Source organism: Apostichopus japonicus, chromosome 2 (assembly GCF_037975245.1).
Source record: "Apostichopus japonicus isolate 1M-3 chromosome 2, ASM3797524v1, whole genome shotgun sequence".
Lineage (NCBI taxonomy): Eukaryota > Metazoa > Echinodermata > Holothuroidea > Aspidochirotida > Stichopodidae > Apostichopus > Apostichopus japonicus.
The window spans coordinates 7427918-7445985 of record NC_092562.1 but is presented as its reverse complement, the minus strand read 5'-3'; the positions used below and the strand labels follow the sequence as shown (position 1 = coordinate 7445985).

General features: G+C 36.3%; 1 protein-coding gene across 9 annotated transcripts in view; it reads left to right on the top strand.

Moving 5' to 3' along the window:
- The first annotated feature begins 4577 nt into the window (after positions 1–4577).
- The window catches only part of LOC139976469 (UDP-glucuronic acid decarboxylase 1-like), an 87390-nt gene continuing 73899 nt past the window's right edge, over positions 4578–18068 (top strand). For 3 of the 9 annotated variants that reach the window (XR_011796189.1, XM_071985269.1, XM_071985240.1), the window contains exons 1-4: positions 5172–5374; positions 9551–9602; positions 11211–11280; positions 16727–16770. Coding sequence is in view for 4 of the 9 variants with exons in the window: in XM_071985240.1 (XP_071841341.1) it covers positions 5287–5374; positions 9551–9602; positions 11211–11280; positions 16727–16770 (254 nt within the window). In the remaining 5 variants the exon portion in view is untranslated. The other 6 variants (XM_071985261.1, XM_071985242.1, XM_071985251.1 and 3 more) reach the window with 4 other exon arrangements.

Here is an 18068-nt window from a genome sequence, read left to right as displayed (position 1 = left end):
ATAGCCCATGGGCGGCGATCATGGGGGGGACGGGGGGACATGTCCCCCTCAATATTTTAGGTGGGGGGGATATAGTATCTAATATCCCCCCAATATTTGGTGGCATAGTTTTTTTTTTAGCATATTTTTTTATGATATCGCTAGTAATTTCAAAATAGAAAATGCTTAGATGCAACTTCCAAGGCCTGGGAAGTGCCATTTCCAGCGACCTGGGAGACATTTTCGGCCAAAATTTTCTTTTTGCGCTTCGCGCCAACTTATGGTGGCGCTACGCTTAGATAGTTTACCTACAAGCTTCGCCCCTCCCTTGGCAAATCCCTCGCAAGGCACCTGTCTAACCGTGTCACAATTTGTTACTATATATCAGAGTTGGGGACTCGAGTCAGGGACTCGGACTCGAGTTCGACTCGAGTCACAAATTTTAGGACTTGAGACTCGACTCGAGACTTGGCTGTCAGAGACTTGGGACTTGACTTGAGACTTGCCTTCAAAAGACATGGTTTTTCTACTAGAGACTTGTTTGTATTTCACAATTTTCTAATCATTAAATAACTTCATAAGTTGATATCGATAATAAATAATTATGGTTTCGTGTAAGCTCGAATTACGAGCGCCCAACGACGACTACAGGCGTTACCATAACCATGGAGCTATAAACAGTTTATAGCTCCATGCCATAACTAACATTGGCTTGGTTGAATATTCCATCCAGGGCTGCTGTTTGGCTGAAAGTTGGCCTTTTTCAATAAAACAGTGGCTAGCAAATTTGAGGTAATTTGTTCCGTGGCGTGTGCACCGGTTTTGCTATTTGGCTGTTTAATTTATACCACATAATTCCTGGAACACTGTTACATTATTCGTAGCCTGCATCATTGTATTCAAACTTCAAAGACTTGAGACTTGACTTGGGACTTGCTCATAGGGACTTGAGACTTGACTCGAGACTCGCTCAAAATTTTCAAGGTGACTTGAGACTTGACTTGAGACTTGCTGGTAAAGACTTGAGACTTGACTTGAGACTTGCAGCTAGGGACTTGTTGACAACTCTGCTATATATGACCGAGTAGTTTTTATTTTTTTTTTTCGAAAAGAATAGCTAGACGAACCGCATCCGTAATGAAATTTGGTTTGCCGATGAAAAAGGAAAATAGGGCTGTAGCAACCATATTTAAAATATAAATATATATATATACATGGGCGGCGATCATGGGGGGGGGGGGGAATATACGGTAGTATCTAATAGTATACAAATAATGAATGGTTATGAGTGCAATAGTGCAAATATTTCATGAGTTGAAAGATGGAATGTTCCATTCAACGAGGCGCAGCCGAGTTGAATGGAACATGGGGGGGCGAAGGGTGGAGACCGCCCCCCTCGACCATATTTGTTTGGTATTTTTTTATGATATCGAAGTTTTATAGTAGCCGACATAAGAGGTTTTAATATTTGTACACCAATAAATTAACTGTGTCTGAATTTTCGAAAATTCCTTGACCAACATTCTTCATCATACTTCCCTCTACTCGTGCAATTTTGACCGGTCTGTTAGGGGTTGAAGGGGGTTTTTCTATATTGGTTGTCCATAGATGAAATTTTGTGCAACATTATGGGTATGTTTTGAAGTGAATTTATTATTCAAATTCTGAACAAATAATGGGCTTAAAACCTTGAAAAGTGGGGCTGACGGGTATTGTGGGGCATTACGTAGAATTACCTACAAAAGCAATGATCCACAGGAGATGCATGATGTGTGACTGGTGACTATCTTGAAAAAGGTTATGAATGAAAAAAACTATTGGGAAAAGCTTGGTTCTCAGGCAAAAGTGTACATCTGGTTGGTCATTTTCAAGCCCGAGAAGTGCCATTTCCGGTGATCTGGGGGCTATCAAAACCAGAAATTTTCTTGTACGCTGCGTGCCAACCAATGGTGGCGCTCCGCTTAGACAGTAATTCGCCTGCACCCAAGCAAATGTCCCCCCCAATATTTGAAACAAATCGCCGCCCCTGCAATAGCCTACCATCCGATAGTCGAAAAGATTGCCCGAGCAGTATTCATCTGCATTGACTGTACTTCAGATTGCGGAGGTGCAATTTCGCGGAACTGATTATGCACCGTGTACAAAACGGCCGCGGTTTCCGTGATAGTTTTTATTAAACTGAACAAGGGTCACACTAATAGTTAGTAAAGTAAATAAGTAAAAAGTACACTCATGCCTACCTCCAACTCCAAGTCAGCCAAGGCACTGACATTCTCGTAGGTATCTTCATTTGAACAGAAACACGAGGTTGCGGTCATGTTTTTTCCTAGGTTTTTATACGTTCAACATAATCTTATGAACAACGTACGTAGGTGATGGAATAAACTTTCTGCCAATGAAGAAATTTCTGTAATAAGATCATGAATAATTCATGAAATAATATCGTGGGCGGCACAGTTACGCGAAACGGAGAAAAATACGCTTGTGCGTGCGTATGGCAAGCCGTTTTACTTTTTATTCAATATTTAATGATATCTTTAATTATTTGATGATATCATTAAATCAATTGTTGATATCAAGAATTCGAATTGTTGATATCATTAAATTAATTAATGATATCATTAATTCAGTTCATTTCTTGATATCAATAATTCATTTAATGATATCATTAAATGAATTAGTGATATCAAGAAATGATTTAAAGATATCTTTAAATGTATTTGTGATATGTACATATCACTAATTCGAATTGGTGATATGTACATATCACTAATTCGATTTAATGATATCAACAAATATGACGTCATATTTACTGATATCACTAATTCGAATTAGTGATACGTACATATCACTAATTCGAATTACTGATATCATGAAATATGACGTCATATTTACTGATATCGCTAATTCGAATTAGTGATATGTACATATCATTAATTCGAATTAGTGATATGTACATATCATTAATTCGAATTAGTGATATCATCAAATATGACGTCATATTTACTGATATCACTAATTCGAATTAATGATATGTACATATCACTAATTTGATTTAATGATATCAACAATTATGACGTACATATCAAGAATTCGGCCATATTTAATGATATCATTAAATATGGCTGCGATATGTCTGGTTATACGGCGTAGTCTCAGTAACTCATCCGTACATAGGCCTTATGGAACTAAGCTGGTGGTAGTTGGTATCGGTCTAGTGCAGTGCAGTGCAGTATACATTACATTAGTTATACGGTAGGCTCAATACATAAAACTGCTCTTAATATGGTGGGGATTGAAGCTCAACCAGTTCTAGACAGAATATAATGCACTAACCGCACTGCACTGTACTTCCCGCCACATAATCCCAGGCGCTCAAACTGAGGGCGTAATTGATGATATCATTAAATATGGCCGAATTCGTGATATGTACGTCATATTTGATGATATCATAAATTGGAATTTATGATATCAAAAATTCGAATTAAGGATATCATTAAATATGGCCGAATTCGTGATATGTACGCCATATTTGATGATATCAATAATTGGAATTTATGATATCATTAAATATGGCCGAATTCGTGATATGTACGTCATACTTTTTGATATCATTAATTTAAATACAGATATCTGAAATTGAATTTATGATATCTTGAATTGAATCATTGATATCTATAATAGTTCATCTATTTTAAGATATCACAAATTCAATTCTTGATATCAGAAAGTTGAATTATGATATCATCAAATAAAATAATGATATCAATAATTTCACTGCACCAATTAATGATATCATCAAATATGACGTACATATCATTAAAACAATTTCACATATCATGAAATAATTGATGATATCATGAAATAATTGTTGATATCATTAAATAATTGTTGAAATCATTAAATACTGAATAAAAAATAAAATGGCTTGCCATACGTGCGACATTGCTCGAAATTCGGACTTCTTCATCGCTTCTAAAGCACTCGAATTGACCCCTCGCCATTTCTATATATCTGTATACTGAGTATGATCAATGCTCCTTCATCTTAACTATACACGCCTGGAGTCGGGCTGGAAGTCGCCATTCTTCTCGACTACGCTGCACTTAACTACCAGTCAAACCGTCGCTTTACCAAAACGTCCCCGTACCAAAACGTCCCCGCTTTTGGTCAAAACGTCCCCGCTTTTGGTCAAAACGTCCCGTTGGTTAAAACGTCCCCGTAAGTCAAAACGTCCCCGTCTAATACATTCATTCACAGTTTTTAATTTATATTAATTTTAAGTTATTATTTGGCTAAGTTATCGGCATGCAAGTTGGATTACAGGATTACAGGCGCTAAATAAATCATGAAGGATATATCTTTTAGGGCAGAGACGGGAATTTAAGGGGGCTGGGGGCTTTAGCCGTAGTCCCCCTTCTATACCATCAAAAAATAAGAAGGCAGAATAAATTCTGGAAAAGGGTAGCACAATAGGCAAACAATCACGAAACTCAAAAATATAAAGTGTCTTCAGAAAAAATAAATAAACGTATGTGCTGTAGGAAAATATATATCACTTTCATCCAGTCCGTCTCGCATATTCTTGATGTACGTAAACAAAACAAAAATTATTTTATATTCCCTTACCTCAATATCGTATATATTCATTCAGAAACCAACTCGTGTTTAAAATAAATCCTATTACCCTACAGCCCTCTTGCATTCTAGTATCTTACCTCAGAAAATTATATTCAAAAATGTTTCCGCCCTCATACCCGGCGTGCACTTCCCACTCTTTAAAACTGTGTTTTCAACCTAAACTATACTTATCCTTACTCTTTGATTTGAACTAAAAACATCCACACATGCATTCCAATTGATTATAAAAGCGGGGACGTTTTGACTCACGGGGACGTTTTGACTGCGGGGACGTTTTGGTAAAAAGCCGGACGTTTTGGTCTTAAAAAAGCGGGGACGTTTTGGTAAAGGGACGTTTTGACTGGATACCCTATGGTTTCATCTATGGGCGCAGACGTCTTGATTATAGGGGTGCTTGGCAGCGATTGGCTGAAACCCCAGACCTTCTCTAAGATCTATTTTGATTGGTGGTAACATACTGTAACACCGTCACCCTCTGCCCTCGTTTCGTCCTAGCTTAAACATTCACCGTACACAATTAACGGCAACACACGTCTAAGCTGTAAGTAAAATCCTAGTCTAGCCTAAGAAGTAAGAGTTAGTGCTGGGTAATAACATCAGAACGATTGCATGATAGCCGTGGTATTGCTAGCCTAACTTCGATCATAATCCGACAAGAAGACAGTTATGAATGTAACATCATCTGCTATGGCCTTAACAGTAAAGCGATTTCGATACGTATTTATTGTAAGCGTCATTTTAGCGTTAATACTGAGTAAGTACTTTCATTTTACAATTTCGAAAGTAGCCTGGACTAGTTGTAGTAATACTAGGCTAGACTCATTTAACGTTAGCATATACAATTACCCATTGCTCATTAGACTATACATTCCAGTATAAAAAACGACCGAAACGATTCCCAACTTAACGATCATTTTTGGTAGGCCTAACGTTAGGCCGACTAGGCTAGGCATATTCGTAGTAAATAATCCACAAATAATCTGCAGAGCTGGGCTGATTTTTAAGAAACTAAGTTATAAGTTTGTCCTTCGGACAACCTTTCCTTCATATTTGGTTGTCCGAAGGATTTTGGTTGTCCAAATGAAAGCACTTGGATTTTTAAAATCGTGCGCCTTGCACAGGAAGAATTTTAAAATTGATCGATTTTGCCTTGTAGGTGAGTACTGTTACGTTAGGCTACACAGACCTAGTCTATCGGCCTGAGGCTTAAAGCCCAACTATGGAGACAATTTTTGTTGTTGGGAGTTTCCATTAATTTGGGAGCTTACATACCCATAATCAACATGTGTAAAAATCTTCGAAAACCTACTATAACCCATCAAAAATTGAGCACGAAAATGGACATTTTGGGTAGTCACCTGACATGTATACCTCTGGAATGTCAGAAAATAGAGATTGACCCAAAGGAGCCTGTGGTCACCGTGTGACGTCATCTTTGGTATACCGGGAAATACAAACGCTGAAATAGGTACTGTTTATACACAGATAGCGAACAATTGTACTGTATTTGACTTCCGATTTCGAGCGTTTGAAAAGCTGTTAGCTTAAAACAAGAACACATGAAGGCAAACAACTAGTTTTAAGACAATTTTAAGCAAAAAATTTAGTAAAATGGGTTATTTTATTTGCAAAATTTCCACTCAAATGGGGCATCGTTTACATAGCGGAGCGTCAACAGGTTCGTACGGTAACAATATACTGTAGAACATGCAAGCAGCTTGCCGATTCCGTAATACAATTGATCACAAGATACCACAAACTGCACAGAATAATAAAACATACCTCATGCATGATATGTCACAGGAAAATGGTTTACCAAAAAAACAATAAACATAATCAGACAACTACGAGAAGATGCTGGCCAGAATTGACTAGGGTGGCATATACATGACTTAGCTTCAGCTGAACATAGTACTTACTCGTATAATCCAAAAGTACAAACACAGAAAAGTATCCTGTCAATAAACCAAATTTAGCAGTGTATATCCAAATCCTTGTTCCTTGTTAAATCCTGGGCGAAATACTACCGTAACTCTGTGTTAATTCCATAGAGTTAGGTCTAGTTGAAACAGGCCTTGACTAGTAACATCCCACAATCACAAGACAGTCACTAACGAAATAAAACGTCCGATCGCTGTATAATAATAATATGCAACTTATATAGCGCAATATGTAAAGGCCTCAAAGCGCTTTACAAATCATAATACATAAAAACAAATACAAAACCAATACACCTAGCAAAGATAAAATTACACAATGTAAAGTTGAGGAAATGTTAAAAATACAGTGTAAAACTACATTAAAAATGTGAAAAACTACTAAAATAACTATATAACTATTTTACAATATACAGAATCAATAATAGCATAAAACACAAAGCAAATAAATATTGCATATTGCACAAATATGCAAATGGAATTTAGTTATGTAAAATGGTGACACTAAAACAGCCATAAAATATATTTATGTGTCATAGAAATGCAGCCGGAAAAGGTGGGTTTTGATTTTGGATTTGAAAATTCCCAAGAAAGGTGCAGGCGAATGTAGGCGGGAAGTTTGTGCCATAAGTCGGCGGCGGCGTAAGCGTAGGATCTTTTACCGTAGAAGTTTGTTGAAGGGTTGGTCACGCTCAATTGGTTATCAGATGACGATCTTAATACTCGCGATAGCTTATACAATGCTAACAAATCTGATATAAATATAGGTGCCATGCCTTTCAAGGCCTTATAGGTGATCAGAAGGATCTTATAGACTTCTTTTCTACCGTTTTATTCCACTCATTGGACCATGCAGATGCCGGAACAAACATAAAGGTCAATATAACACATGTATCACAAACTCATGATACTGGAATACAACAAATGAAATGGATAAATGCGATGAAATCCTACTTAGACTATTTACACATGCTGTGAGCCAACCCCGGCGAAAGTTGTAACTCACTACATGTACTAACAATGCTACCCTAGGCACGGTCTATGCACGGTCTACATAGGTCATCTCAAACAGTAAATAATATACTGTCAATTGTGTGATATAATGTTACATGTAGTGTTTGCACAGGTTATCCGGGTACCCGCCCAACGAGATACTACCCGGTTCCTAATTTATTACCCGAATCCTACGCAAAGTGTGATTTAAAAAAAAAAAAAATTGCAAAACGATGGTTAGGCAATTTCCCATTGACTTAGTGTGGTGTTAGGCTACCATGTGGTCGAAGATAACAGCAATAACGAAGGTACTCGCCCGACGCGATACTACCCGGTTCCTAATTTATTACCCGAATCATACGCAAAGTTTGATTTAAAAAAAAAAAATTGGCAAACCGATGGTTAGGCAGATTTCGCATTGACTTAGTGTGGTGTTAGGCTATGCATGTGGCCGAAGATAACAGCAATAACGACGGTATCCGCCCGACGTGATACTACCCGGTTCCTAATTTATTACCCGAATCCTACACAAAGTGTGATTTAAAAAAAATTGCAAACCTATGGTTAGGCAGATTTCCCTTTTACTTGGTGTGGTGTTAGGCAACCATGTGGTCGAACGTAACAGCAATAATGAAAGTATTCCATGGATATCTTATAACTGCATCACAATTTCAGCGAATAAACAGATGGTTAGGCTTAGCTAGATTTCTCATTGACTTAGTGTGGTGTTAGGCTACCATGTGGAAGGAATTATTATTTATTAATTTGTTTATTCAAAGATAAACATCTCGTGAAATTCCTTGTCAGCCTTTCGGCTGACAAGGAATTTCACGAGATGTTTATGGATTATAGACGGGATAACTAAAAAATAATAATCGCAAGTGGCTTTTTACTAATCGTTTATTACAAATGCGATAAAATTACGCGAATCGCGCAATCTCGCGGCTAATACATACATACATACTTTTATAAAGCGCAAACTCTGTATGATCAATGCGCTAAAATGCGAACCCTGGGCCTGCATAATAGATAGTAGTAGTAACAACTGAGCTAAATTGGATATTTATATGGTCTGATCCAATAGACGTGAAGAGCAAGCATAAGCAGTGGCGGCAGTGCGATGTTAGTAGTAATGTTAATTATATGAAGTTATTAACAAGTTAATGAAAGAAACAAAAGCAAATTGAAATTATTCAGGAAGTTTTTATACCTTATCTTACACCTACGTATTTGAACATGAAAACATTGTCAGTGGAGAATATAATTCATTTATGATAGCATCCAATTGTACATTCTTGAAAACCGCGATACACAAGGGTAACGGCTCTCGGATACCCGGTTCCCGATTTTCGAAATCCTGATCATAAACATTTCAAACTGAAAGAGATGGACATTATGATCTAGTCATGCTTTGTGCATGTTTTGAAATGGAATGCATCAAGTGGCTATTTACCTGATCTTCGGGTGAATAAGCATGGTGCACTTGCTTTTATGCACCCAGTCAGTCTGTGAGTTGAGAGACTCATCAAGCCATGGTGGAAGGAATTTGTATCTATTATATATCCCATCTAAACAGTCAAAAGTGTTCAGCATTACACTCTCGCAGTGTGTATTGTATAAAAAGAAATTTAAATGTTTTGTCAAATATGTAAGCACTTTGTGTCTCTGGGCTTTGAAAAGGGTGATGGGAATGTACACCCCTCTGGATTTGGGCTTAATACTGTTTATTACTGTTTATTACCTTCATACACCCACCAAATTATGCATTACGTCAGGCATATTAAGACTGGGATTGGGTAAGTAAGCACCCATTATTTAAGTACGATTGGGTAAGTAAATAAGTACATAATTCAGCCTTCATTAATGTTGTTTTAAGTTCAGTTTACTTTGTTAACTATTACATTGTCATAGTCTATTACTCTCATAGATTTAAAGTCTAACAAGGTTGAACTCTTTTATTTGTTTATAAGTTCTAACTTTCTTAAACTTTGATATTTCAGTTCTTTTTGGAAGACTAGGGAGAGGTGAAGATACAGTTGAACAAGAAGAGAGGTACTGTTGATCAGATGTTCTTTATCTTGTGTATATAAACCCATAACATATCAAATTACTAAGAGCAATGAATTATATACTGCTTTAACATCCTGCATTAAATATTTTAAGTGTTAACCTTAGTGTACATCAGTCCTTGACAAATTTTGTTAAACTACTCACCAACTGGCGATCGAGTCTAAAATTCTACTCACCAAAATGTTAAATTTACTCCCCACTTTCCCCCTTTAATCGTTTGTGTGATATAAGCCTAGGCAGTATGGCCAAACTTAGGATATCGCCGTAATAGTGTTACTGTTAGATGTTTATGGCAAAATCAATCAATTTGAATTGTGGTTCGTCAAAAGTGTTTAAGACATGATTTGAAAATATAAAACAGTGAAACCACAAAGCTCAGACATCAGTTACATTGTGATACTTTGAAAACTTTTTGTGCAAATACGCAGGCTTTTTTCCCCCTATTTTTTGTTTTTTCTTCGAGAAGCCTATTGTTTTCTGTGGAAGTCAAAAGTCATTTAGGGTTACTAGGGGTCAAATTGTCAAAACCTTGTAACCATGATAGCTCTAGAAAGGAAGCTTGGGCAAACCTCATATTTAATGTGTAGAAGTACCACATTGAGTACAGGAAGCCTATTGTTTTTGGTGGAGGTCATTTAAGGTCACTAGGGGTCAAATTGTCAAAACCTAAACACAATAGCTCAAGAAAGGAAGCTTTGGCAGACCTCATATATAGTGTGTAGACGTACCACATTGAGTACAGGAAGCCTGTTGTTTTCTGTGGAGGTCATTTAGGGTCACTAGGTCAAATCGTGACAACCTTGTAAACATGATATTGCAAGAAAGGACAGATCTCATATTTGGTTTGTAGATGTACCATATTAAATTTAAGGAGCCTATTATTGCTTTTGGTGAAGGTCAAAGGTCATTTGAAGTCAGCAAATGCCAAACATTTACTTCGCTCCCCTCTTACCTGTCTCTCCACACTAACACATCTTCCCAACATAATACCGTAAGGGAAGCTTGGACAGATCGCATATTTGGTATGTTGTACCACATTGAGTACAAGAAGCCTTAATGTTGTGGGCGGAGGTCAATGGTCATTTGAGTTCACCAGGGGTCAGATTGTGAAACCATGTTTTACACAATATTTCAACAAGTACTGATGTCATATTTAGTATGTTGATGTATCTATCACATTATGTACAAGTAGCTTGTTGTTGAGGTCAATGGTCATTGTGAAGTTTGTCACATGTTTGTCACATGTTTGTCACATGTTTGTCACAGTTTGTCACATGTTTGTCACATCGCACTGCTTTTCACTGTATTACTAATATCAAGTATGTTGTACACCCTCACTATACATTACGTCAGATTCATGCAGAAAATAGGTGAATATTACATCATCGAAACCACTATGCATTTTTGCACTCTGGTTTTTAAGGGGGAAGGGTCGATGAAAAACTACTGTCTGAAATACATGACATACATTTTCTTTAAATGTATGTTTTTCCTGTTTGCCTTGACTTTTTCGTTGCTTTTCAGGTCATCTCTTCTTGGATATAACTAACCTTCAGTTCAGCTATTTTTGTATTGTTATGATTCATCTAGGTGTTATTCTGCTTATCACTGCAGGGCAGATACTGGTAACCTCAACAGGATGGATAGTGTTATAAATGAGGTTCGTTTTCTTGGCTGTTTTCTTTTCTTTTCTATTTGCCCTCTGTCCATGTCAAAGGATCAGGTTTTGTTTGAAGTATAGAGTAAAAAATGACACATTTCACTGGCAATTTCAGTTATCTAGGAGAAAGGATTGAATGTTGCTAACTTCATGGTTCACTTATTTGTTACTCTGGAATTTTATAAATCATTGTACAAATTGTGGGTGGGAAAAAAAAAAATGTATTTCAAGGGCAACATGTTCCTAGAATCATATATAGTTTGTAACCTTGTGCATTGTGGGTTTAATAACAATGAGCATGGAAAAAGTTGAAAGCCTAGTTGCTTTTAGTGAATGCAAGTTAGTTGTTTGTTCCTGTCTGTCTCAGAATGTATGAAGTCTAATTCTTTTTTCCTCCTTACCTACTTCAGGAGTAACATAAATAAAACATCATGTTGAAAGGAGTACCTTGTCTCATACAATAAATCAATAAAACTAGTAACCGACCAATTTTGTTTGAATAAAATGTATACAACTAAATGCTTCCTTTCTTCACAAAGGTGTTTATCTGTAAAAAAAAACAGGGTAGAGGGTAGTATAGTACTGTACTTATATAAGTTTAAAAAAGTAAAAGACTGTTTAAAGTAAAGTTAGTGATACACTATAGCTGATAGCACATTTTACTTGAAAGACATGATTCTTGTGAAGACTCATTTAGGCATCTTGGTATTCAGCATTACTGTTCATCAAACAAGAGAATAATTACCTACATAATTATTAAATACCTGGTTGAAAGGGAGCACAGTTTGCAACATCCCTAACTTGTGTTCACTAAATTGTACTAATGCAAGCACCAAAGCACACTTAAAGAGGTCTTTGCAATGTACATATTGTGGGCTAAATACTAACTATTGACAGCAACTACTGTAGGAGCTCTGGGAATCTGTAAATGGATAAACACTGTTCAATATTTACCAGAAATGTATAGCTACCAGTGTAGGACTTTCACGGTCGTCCGGTCGTCCGTGACGACTAGAAATTACGTCGGACTACCAAATCTTTCAAAATGTTGTGTGCTTGGTAGTCCTTCGGACGACCCAAAAAAAATGAAGGCTTTGAAGAATTATTGAGCCTAATTATATTTCATTAAAAACGAAAGTCAATTTAATTAAATAGTTTCTGAATAACACCCAAACCAAACATGAATTATTTAAAAACATGCGCGAAATATTAACTTTACAACATCGTTAGAAAAAAAATCTGTTCACTAATAAAGTCGCCTAACGTTAGTCTCTAATGATGTACCCAGAAAACAAATGAGACTTGTGGCTAAATGTCAGTGCAATGCATTTTGTACGGTGTTGTAACAACAGTCGATCAGACACTGACAGTCTATAGGCCGAGTGAAAATGCATTGCTGGACAATGGGGGAAATCTAGCCTATACTGCTGAATTTGTGACGCAGTTATAAGATATCCATGGAATACTTTAAGTATTGCTGTTATCTTCGACCACATGGTTGCCTAACAGCACACTAAGTCAATTGGGGAAATCTAGCCTATATCGCTGAATTTGTGACGCAGTTGTAAGGTATCCATGGAATACAGTAATGTTATTAACGAAAAAAATACTGACAACTTTTTTAATTTAAATTGTCACGAAACGGAAACTGATGAAAATTTTAAAATGACAAGTTAGAGTAGCTATATTACGTGATAAAATGAAAAGAGATTAAATCTGTTTTACAATCTTTAAAAAGTTACAACAAAACTGTCGATATTATGAAACAAACTACGTTCGGCAAAGCCCCGTTTCTAGACTGCCTTACAATGAACAACGTTCACTATACGTACATCAGTTTACAACTGCAGTGTTTACCCCTAACATTTTTGGCACGTTTCCAACAAAGTTTTCATGTAGTAAACTATTTTGGCTCCACTCTAGAATTAATAAGGTCAGTCAGTAAAGGATCGGTAAAGTTATGCGAAATATTATCTTAGACGTTCAAGAAAAGTACTGTAGGTAAATATCCCCGTAACATAAAGGTAGGTAAAACACAACTCAAGCCAACCGACTCCGCATGAACAAAACAATCTATTCCCCATGATACACGAGGCACAGTCTATAACATACAGACATAGCATGATATCAAGGCCCAATGGCTAAAGTATGGCCATCTTTATGGAAGTAAACCTTTTAATCCCATGTTTTAGGCCACTTGGCATGATTAACTAAATGCTAAATATTGTTCCCATGTCCTTGTGGAAAACGTCAACTTCGCAAAATACAATTAGTTGTGTTTTTGTTGTTACGTGAGATCCGTAACCGACGAAGTGGTTAGGCTATATACTATACATTTAACTATGGTAGGATATTAATTTTTCCTTTTTTTGTGTGGAAATTCTAGAAAATACTTTCTTTTCTCCGCGCTTAACACCAGATGTGGTCTGATGGTTTGTTCATAAATGGGTGAACTAGAGCCTTGTTTACATGGCATTAGTTGCATTTAGCACGATATGCCAGTTTCGCGTGAATTTTTCGAAAGTATTTTGCTCGATCTTTCGTAAAGTTTGAAAGGTGTACCAACTTACTGTTCGTACACAATTGGTAATTTCTCTACTGATTTTCAGAGTTTTTTCTCTATACAGTCAATGTTGTAAAGGACGGGTTTTTTCGAAGTTCAAAAGTCAGTAAATGAAGTTGAAATTATCGTCATTTGTTCAATCCTCAAAAAATATCGTTTTGAAAAAAAAAAATATCGCGATAATAATAATTTTCGATATATCGCCCAACCCTACTGTACGTGATAGTCTCAGATACAATTCAAATGCATCTTCGTACCACCAGTGATTGTTGTCAAAATGTACGTAACAAATATGAGACAAGCCCTAACGGTATGATATTTGAGTGCAGACATATGCACTCAAATATCACTCAAAGACATATGCACTCAAAGTCTTTACCACAAGCTTCGTTATATCTCTACACAGGGAAAAGTAAACGTTGCAAGTAATTGTTGTTAAACAAGTTACTTCGTGTTCATTGAGCACTAAAAATGAAAGAATGTTTGCAGACAATCGGTAGGGACTATTAGCCAATCAAATCACGGGAATCTTGGTAAAGCATCATAGTCTATTTTTAGCATGAAAATCTCTGTAATGAAGTTTTGGTAGCCCTGTACCTTGCGGTTGATTGTTATGAGATATTTATTTTCAAACAAATTCAATGATCTGTAGGAGTAGGAGAACTTTTGATACTTGTCAGAAGAAGAAATAATGAAGATGTTCATTCAAAAATATGTTTTGTTATGTTTTCCGTTGACCTAGTTGTGAGTGTGTACTTGGAGATTGCAAGCAATTTGAAGATTTTGCGTCCCTGACCAAAACATTGCGTCCCGTACCCAGAATCCTGTGTTCGTAACAATGCTGGAATACTTTCGTTATTGCTGTTATCTTAGACCACATGGTAGCATAACTCAATGGGAATATCTTGCCGAACCATAGGTTTGCCCAAAAAAAAATCACACTGCGGATTAATTGGGTAATAAATAAGGAACCGGGTAGTATCGCGTCGGGCGGGTATCCGGATACCACGTGCAAACACTTTTTGAAAACAGTACACAATAACATGGTTATATGCTAAACTAATAAAGCTTTGGTTGACACAATCAGATTGAGCACCAAAATGTTTTGTTTTGTATTATTTGTGTTCATTTTCAATTTTGGTGGAAAATTTGGAAGGACTACCAAGGTTTTTGCAGGACTACCAAATATTTGAAAATCCTTGAAACTGGTAGTCCTTCGGACAACCTTCTCAAATTCCTGAAAATCCAACACTGGCTACAATATGAATGACATGTAGTAAGTGCTATTCAGTGCAATTCATATTTACAGTTTTAACATGGTATCACAGACTCTCCCCTTCCTGCTAGGGGCACCCCTGTGTGATTTTGACCAAAACGGCCTGTTACCAGCGGTGCAGGGGCCCAAAACTGGGTAGGCCCCATTTCTTGGAGGGTCTTTATTCACAGTAGGCGTAGAATATACTTAGCTGCATTAATCCGTTAGCACATTAACTTCAATCAAATTGCTATATTGTCTTTATTTCGATATTCAAACTGCTCTATGAACTGATTTTGAGATGTGTTTTGTAACCCTTTATTAAAGTTGTGATGTTTTAACTTGGATTATGGTACATGTTAAGAGGGAAAGTGTGAAGTGACATGATCTTTTTTTTTAGTCAAATACACAAAATGGATAGCATAATGATAGTCCTTTGCAGTTAATAAATGAAAATGAAATAAAACTGTTAGCAAAATGCTTATCCACTAGAGAGCCTGTGTAGGAGAACGTGTAAAAATAAGTTGGCCTGAAATTTCGATCCTAGCAGGATCTTCTTCAAATGAAAGGAAATAACACACAATACAAAGTCATTAAGTTTTCATCGCATCCTTAAGACTATTTGGGGTACCATCATAAAAGTGGTGCATGTGTTAACAAGGCCAGCAGTATCATCAAATACCCTGTCATCTAAATCTTTAGTGCTCACAAAAGAATTTATAGCTTAAATTGCTTTCTCATATCCTGTGTACTAGCTCCAGGTACCAGCCATTATAGGTGAAAGAAAGCTATTGATCTAACTTGTTTGTTTTGTCAAACTATTAGTAATTGAGCATTAGGGTGTTTAATGGTTTTCTTTCTGTGATCCTTAAGTTTAGTGATGCATATGTGTACAATTATAGATTACAGCATAATCTGTTTGGCAATCATTGAGTTTTCAGAAGTTTGGACAACATGGTCCTTCTAAGGACATAAATGATCATTTATGCTTAAAAGAAGATATGATGTATTCCTCTTACTGTAATCATATATTGGTTGCCTGTCTAACAACTGCATGGGCTGGTTTGGTTTTCCATTGAAATTGCTCTTATTGACAAATTTGGTTAGATTGATATTAAAACCAGTCATCTAAGGATTATAATAATGTTATCCTGAGGTCTCTCCCTCAAGCAGTTTTGCTCTTTACAAATTGTAATTATTTCCCAGTCAGTGTTTCATAGAGAATTTATCCTTGTCAAAATACTTTACAACTTGCACATTAGTGCCTCATGAAAAGAGAGATGTTCACTATGTAGTTGTGAGGCAGGTTTTGAGTTGAAATCGACAATGTGTCTGTGCTCAGATACAATTACATTTAGTCCAGAAGATGAAATTTCCAAGGACTTGTATTTTCAATAATAAAGACTAGTTCATTCACTTAGTGTTGGTGTAACTGTTTACTGATGAATAAGAGTGTTACATAATAGAAATTTCATGGTAAGAAAATTGTCTAATTGGGACAATCAAGTGCTAGTTAGCAGACTTTCTGTGAAAATAAAGCTAGAAAATAAATAGATCTATTTTCATCACTCTTAACTTCAAACTGGTATAGTGATTGTACTAAAGGTTTGTGTGCTTACCTCCATCAGGTTGTCAAACCTTTGCAAAAGAGAATCGAAGAACTGGAAAAACTGTAAGTTAAAATTCACTTTTTTATTTAATTGAGTTTTCATATTATTAAAAAGGTTCAGCCGATTTCATCTGTTGCAGCTGTTTTAAGTAACCGATCTGCAACCGATCTGCAGTTACATATAATTAGCCCATGTGTTGGCAAAATTGCCAAAGGACAGTTGTTTACTATACAAGGAAGTAATCTTTCGTTGGCCGAATCATTGTGATGTGCAGCTTGTCAACTAACGATTTACACTGCCTACCAAGTATGATGAAAAATAAGTTTGCAATTAATCCAACTAAGACACCATTCAAATTTTTTACCAGTGCAAAATGTTAATGACCAAGTAAGTAATGAATTTGCTTCAATTCACATTTAATCACCCACCACTTTTCATATTATTATTTATTACATGCAAGATGCAAATTTTACCAGGTACGTAATATATTTCACTAAAAAAAAATAAGAAATGTAAATTGTTAGCAAAACTAGTACTTGTGTATGTGCTTAAAAAGTTACACAAGTGCCAGCATTTGGCATCTGAGCACCTTCAAAAATTGAAAAGTTTCTCAAAGGGAAGGGGGACACCCCCTCTCCCTTAGACCCCTCCCCCAGGACGGCGATCAGTATACCCGGCACTCAGGAAATCCTGGGCACATCCCTGCAAGCCTATACATAAAACCTTTGAGTTGATTATCATGTTTAAGCTCTCCTCTAAGTTATGTATAGGAATTACCATAAAAAATAATGAAGTTCAATCAATGTTAAATCACATGTAGAATCACATGTAGAAATGAAAATGCCAGCAATGAAAATAATTGTTATGAGACCCTTCTGATTTGAATGCATATTGGGACTGAGCAAAGTTTGTGGCATAGAAACTTGCAGTAAAGCTGATGAGGGAGACTACATTGAAGGGATGTTGTAGATATGAACTGTTAATTGAATGAGAATATGCAAACCCCCAAAATATTACTTTTAACTAGCATCATGTACAAAAAAAGTAGTACCTTTTCTTTATTTTTGAGCATGAGACATTGGTGAAGTAAAAATCTCCAGGCATGTATGAAAATTCTGCAGAGTACAGTAGCTATGAGTGACTTAATGGAGCTTACGGCACTTTAGTTCAATATATTCCGTACTACTACATGACATTAATGAATTAAATTTTAATTCATTTTAAATATTTTGCAATCAGAGTTGAGTTACTAAATAGTATATTCACCGATAACAAACTTAGTGTCAAATTAAGAAAGCTGCTATAAGCTTTCATTTTTTAGACATTGTAGGACCCACACCTGTTAGACTTGTGAAACCTT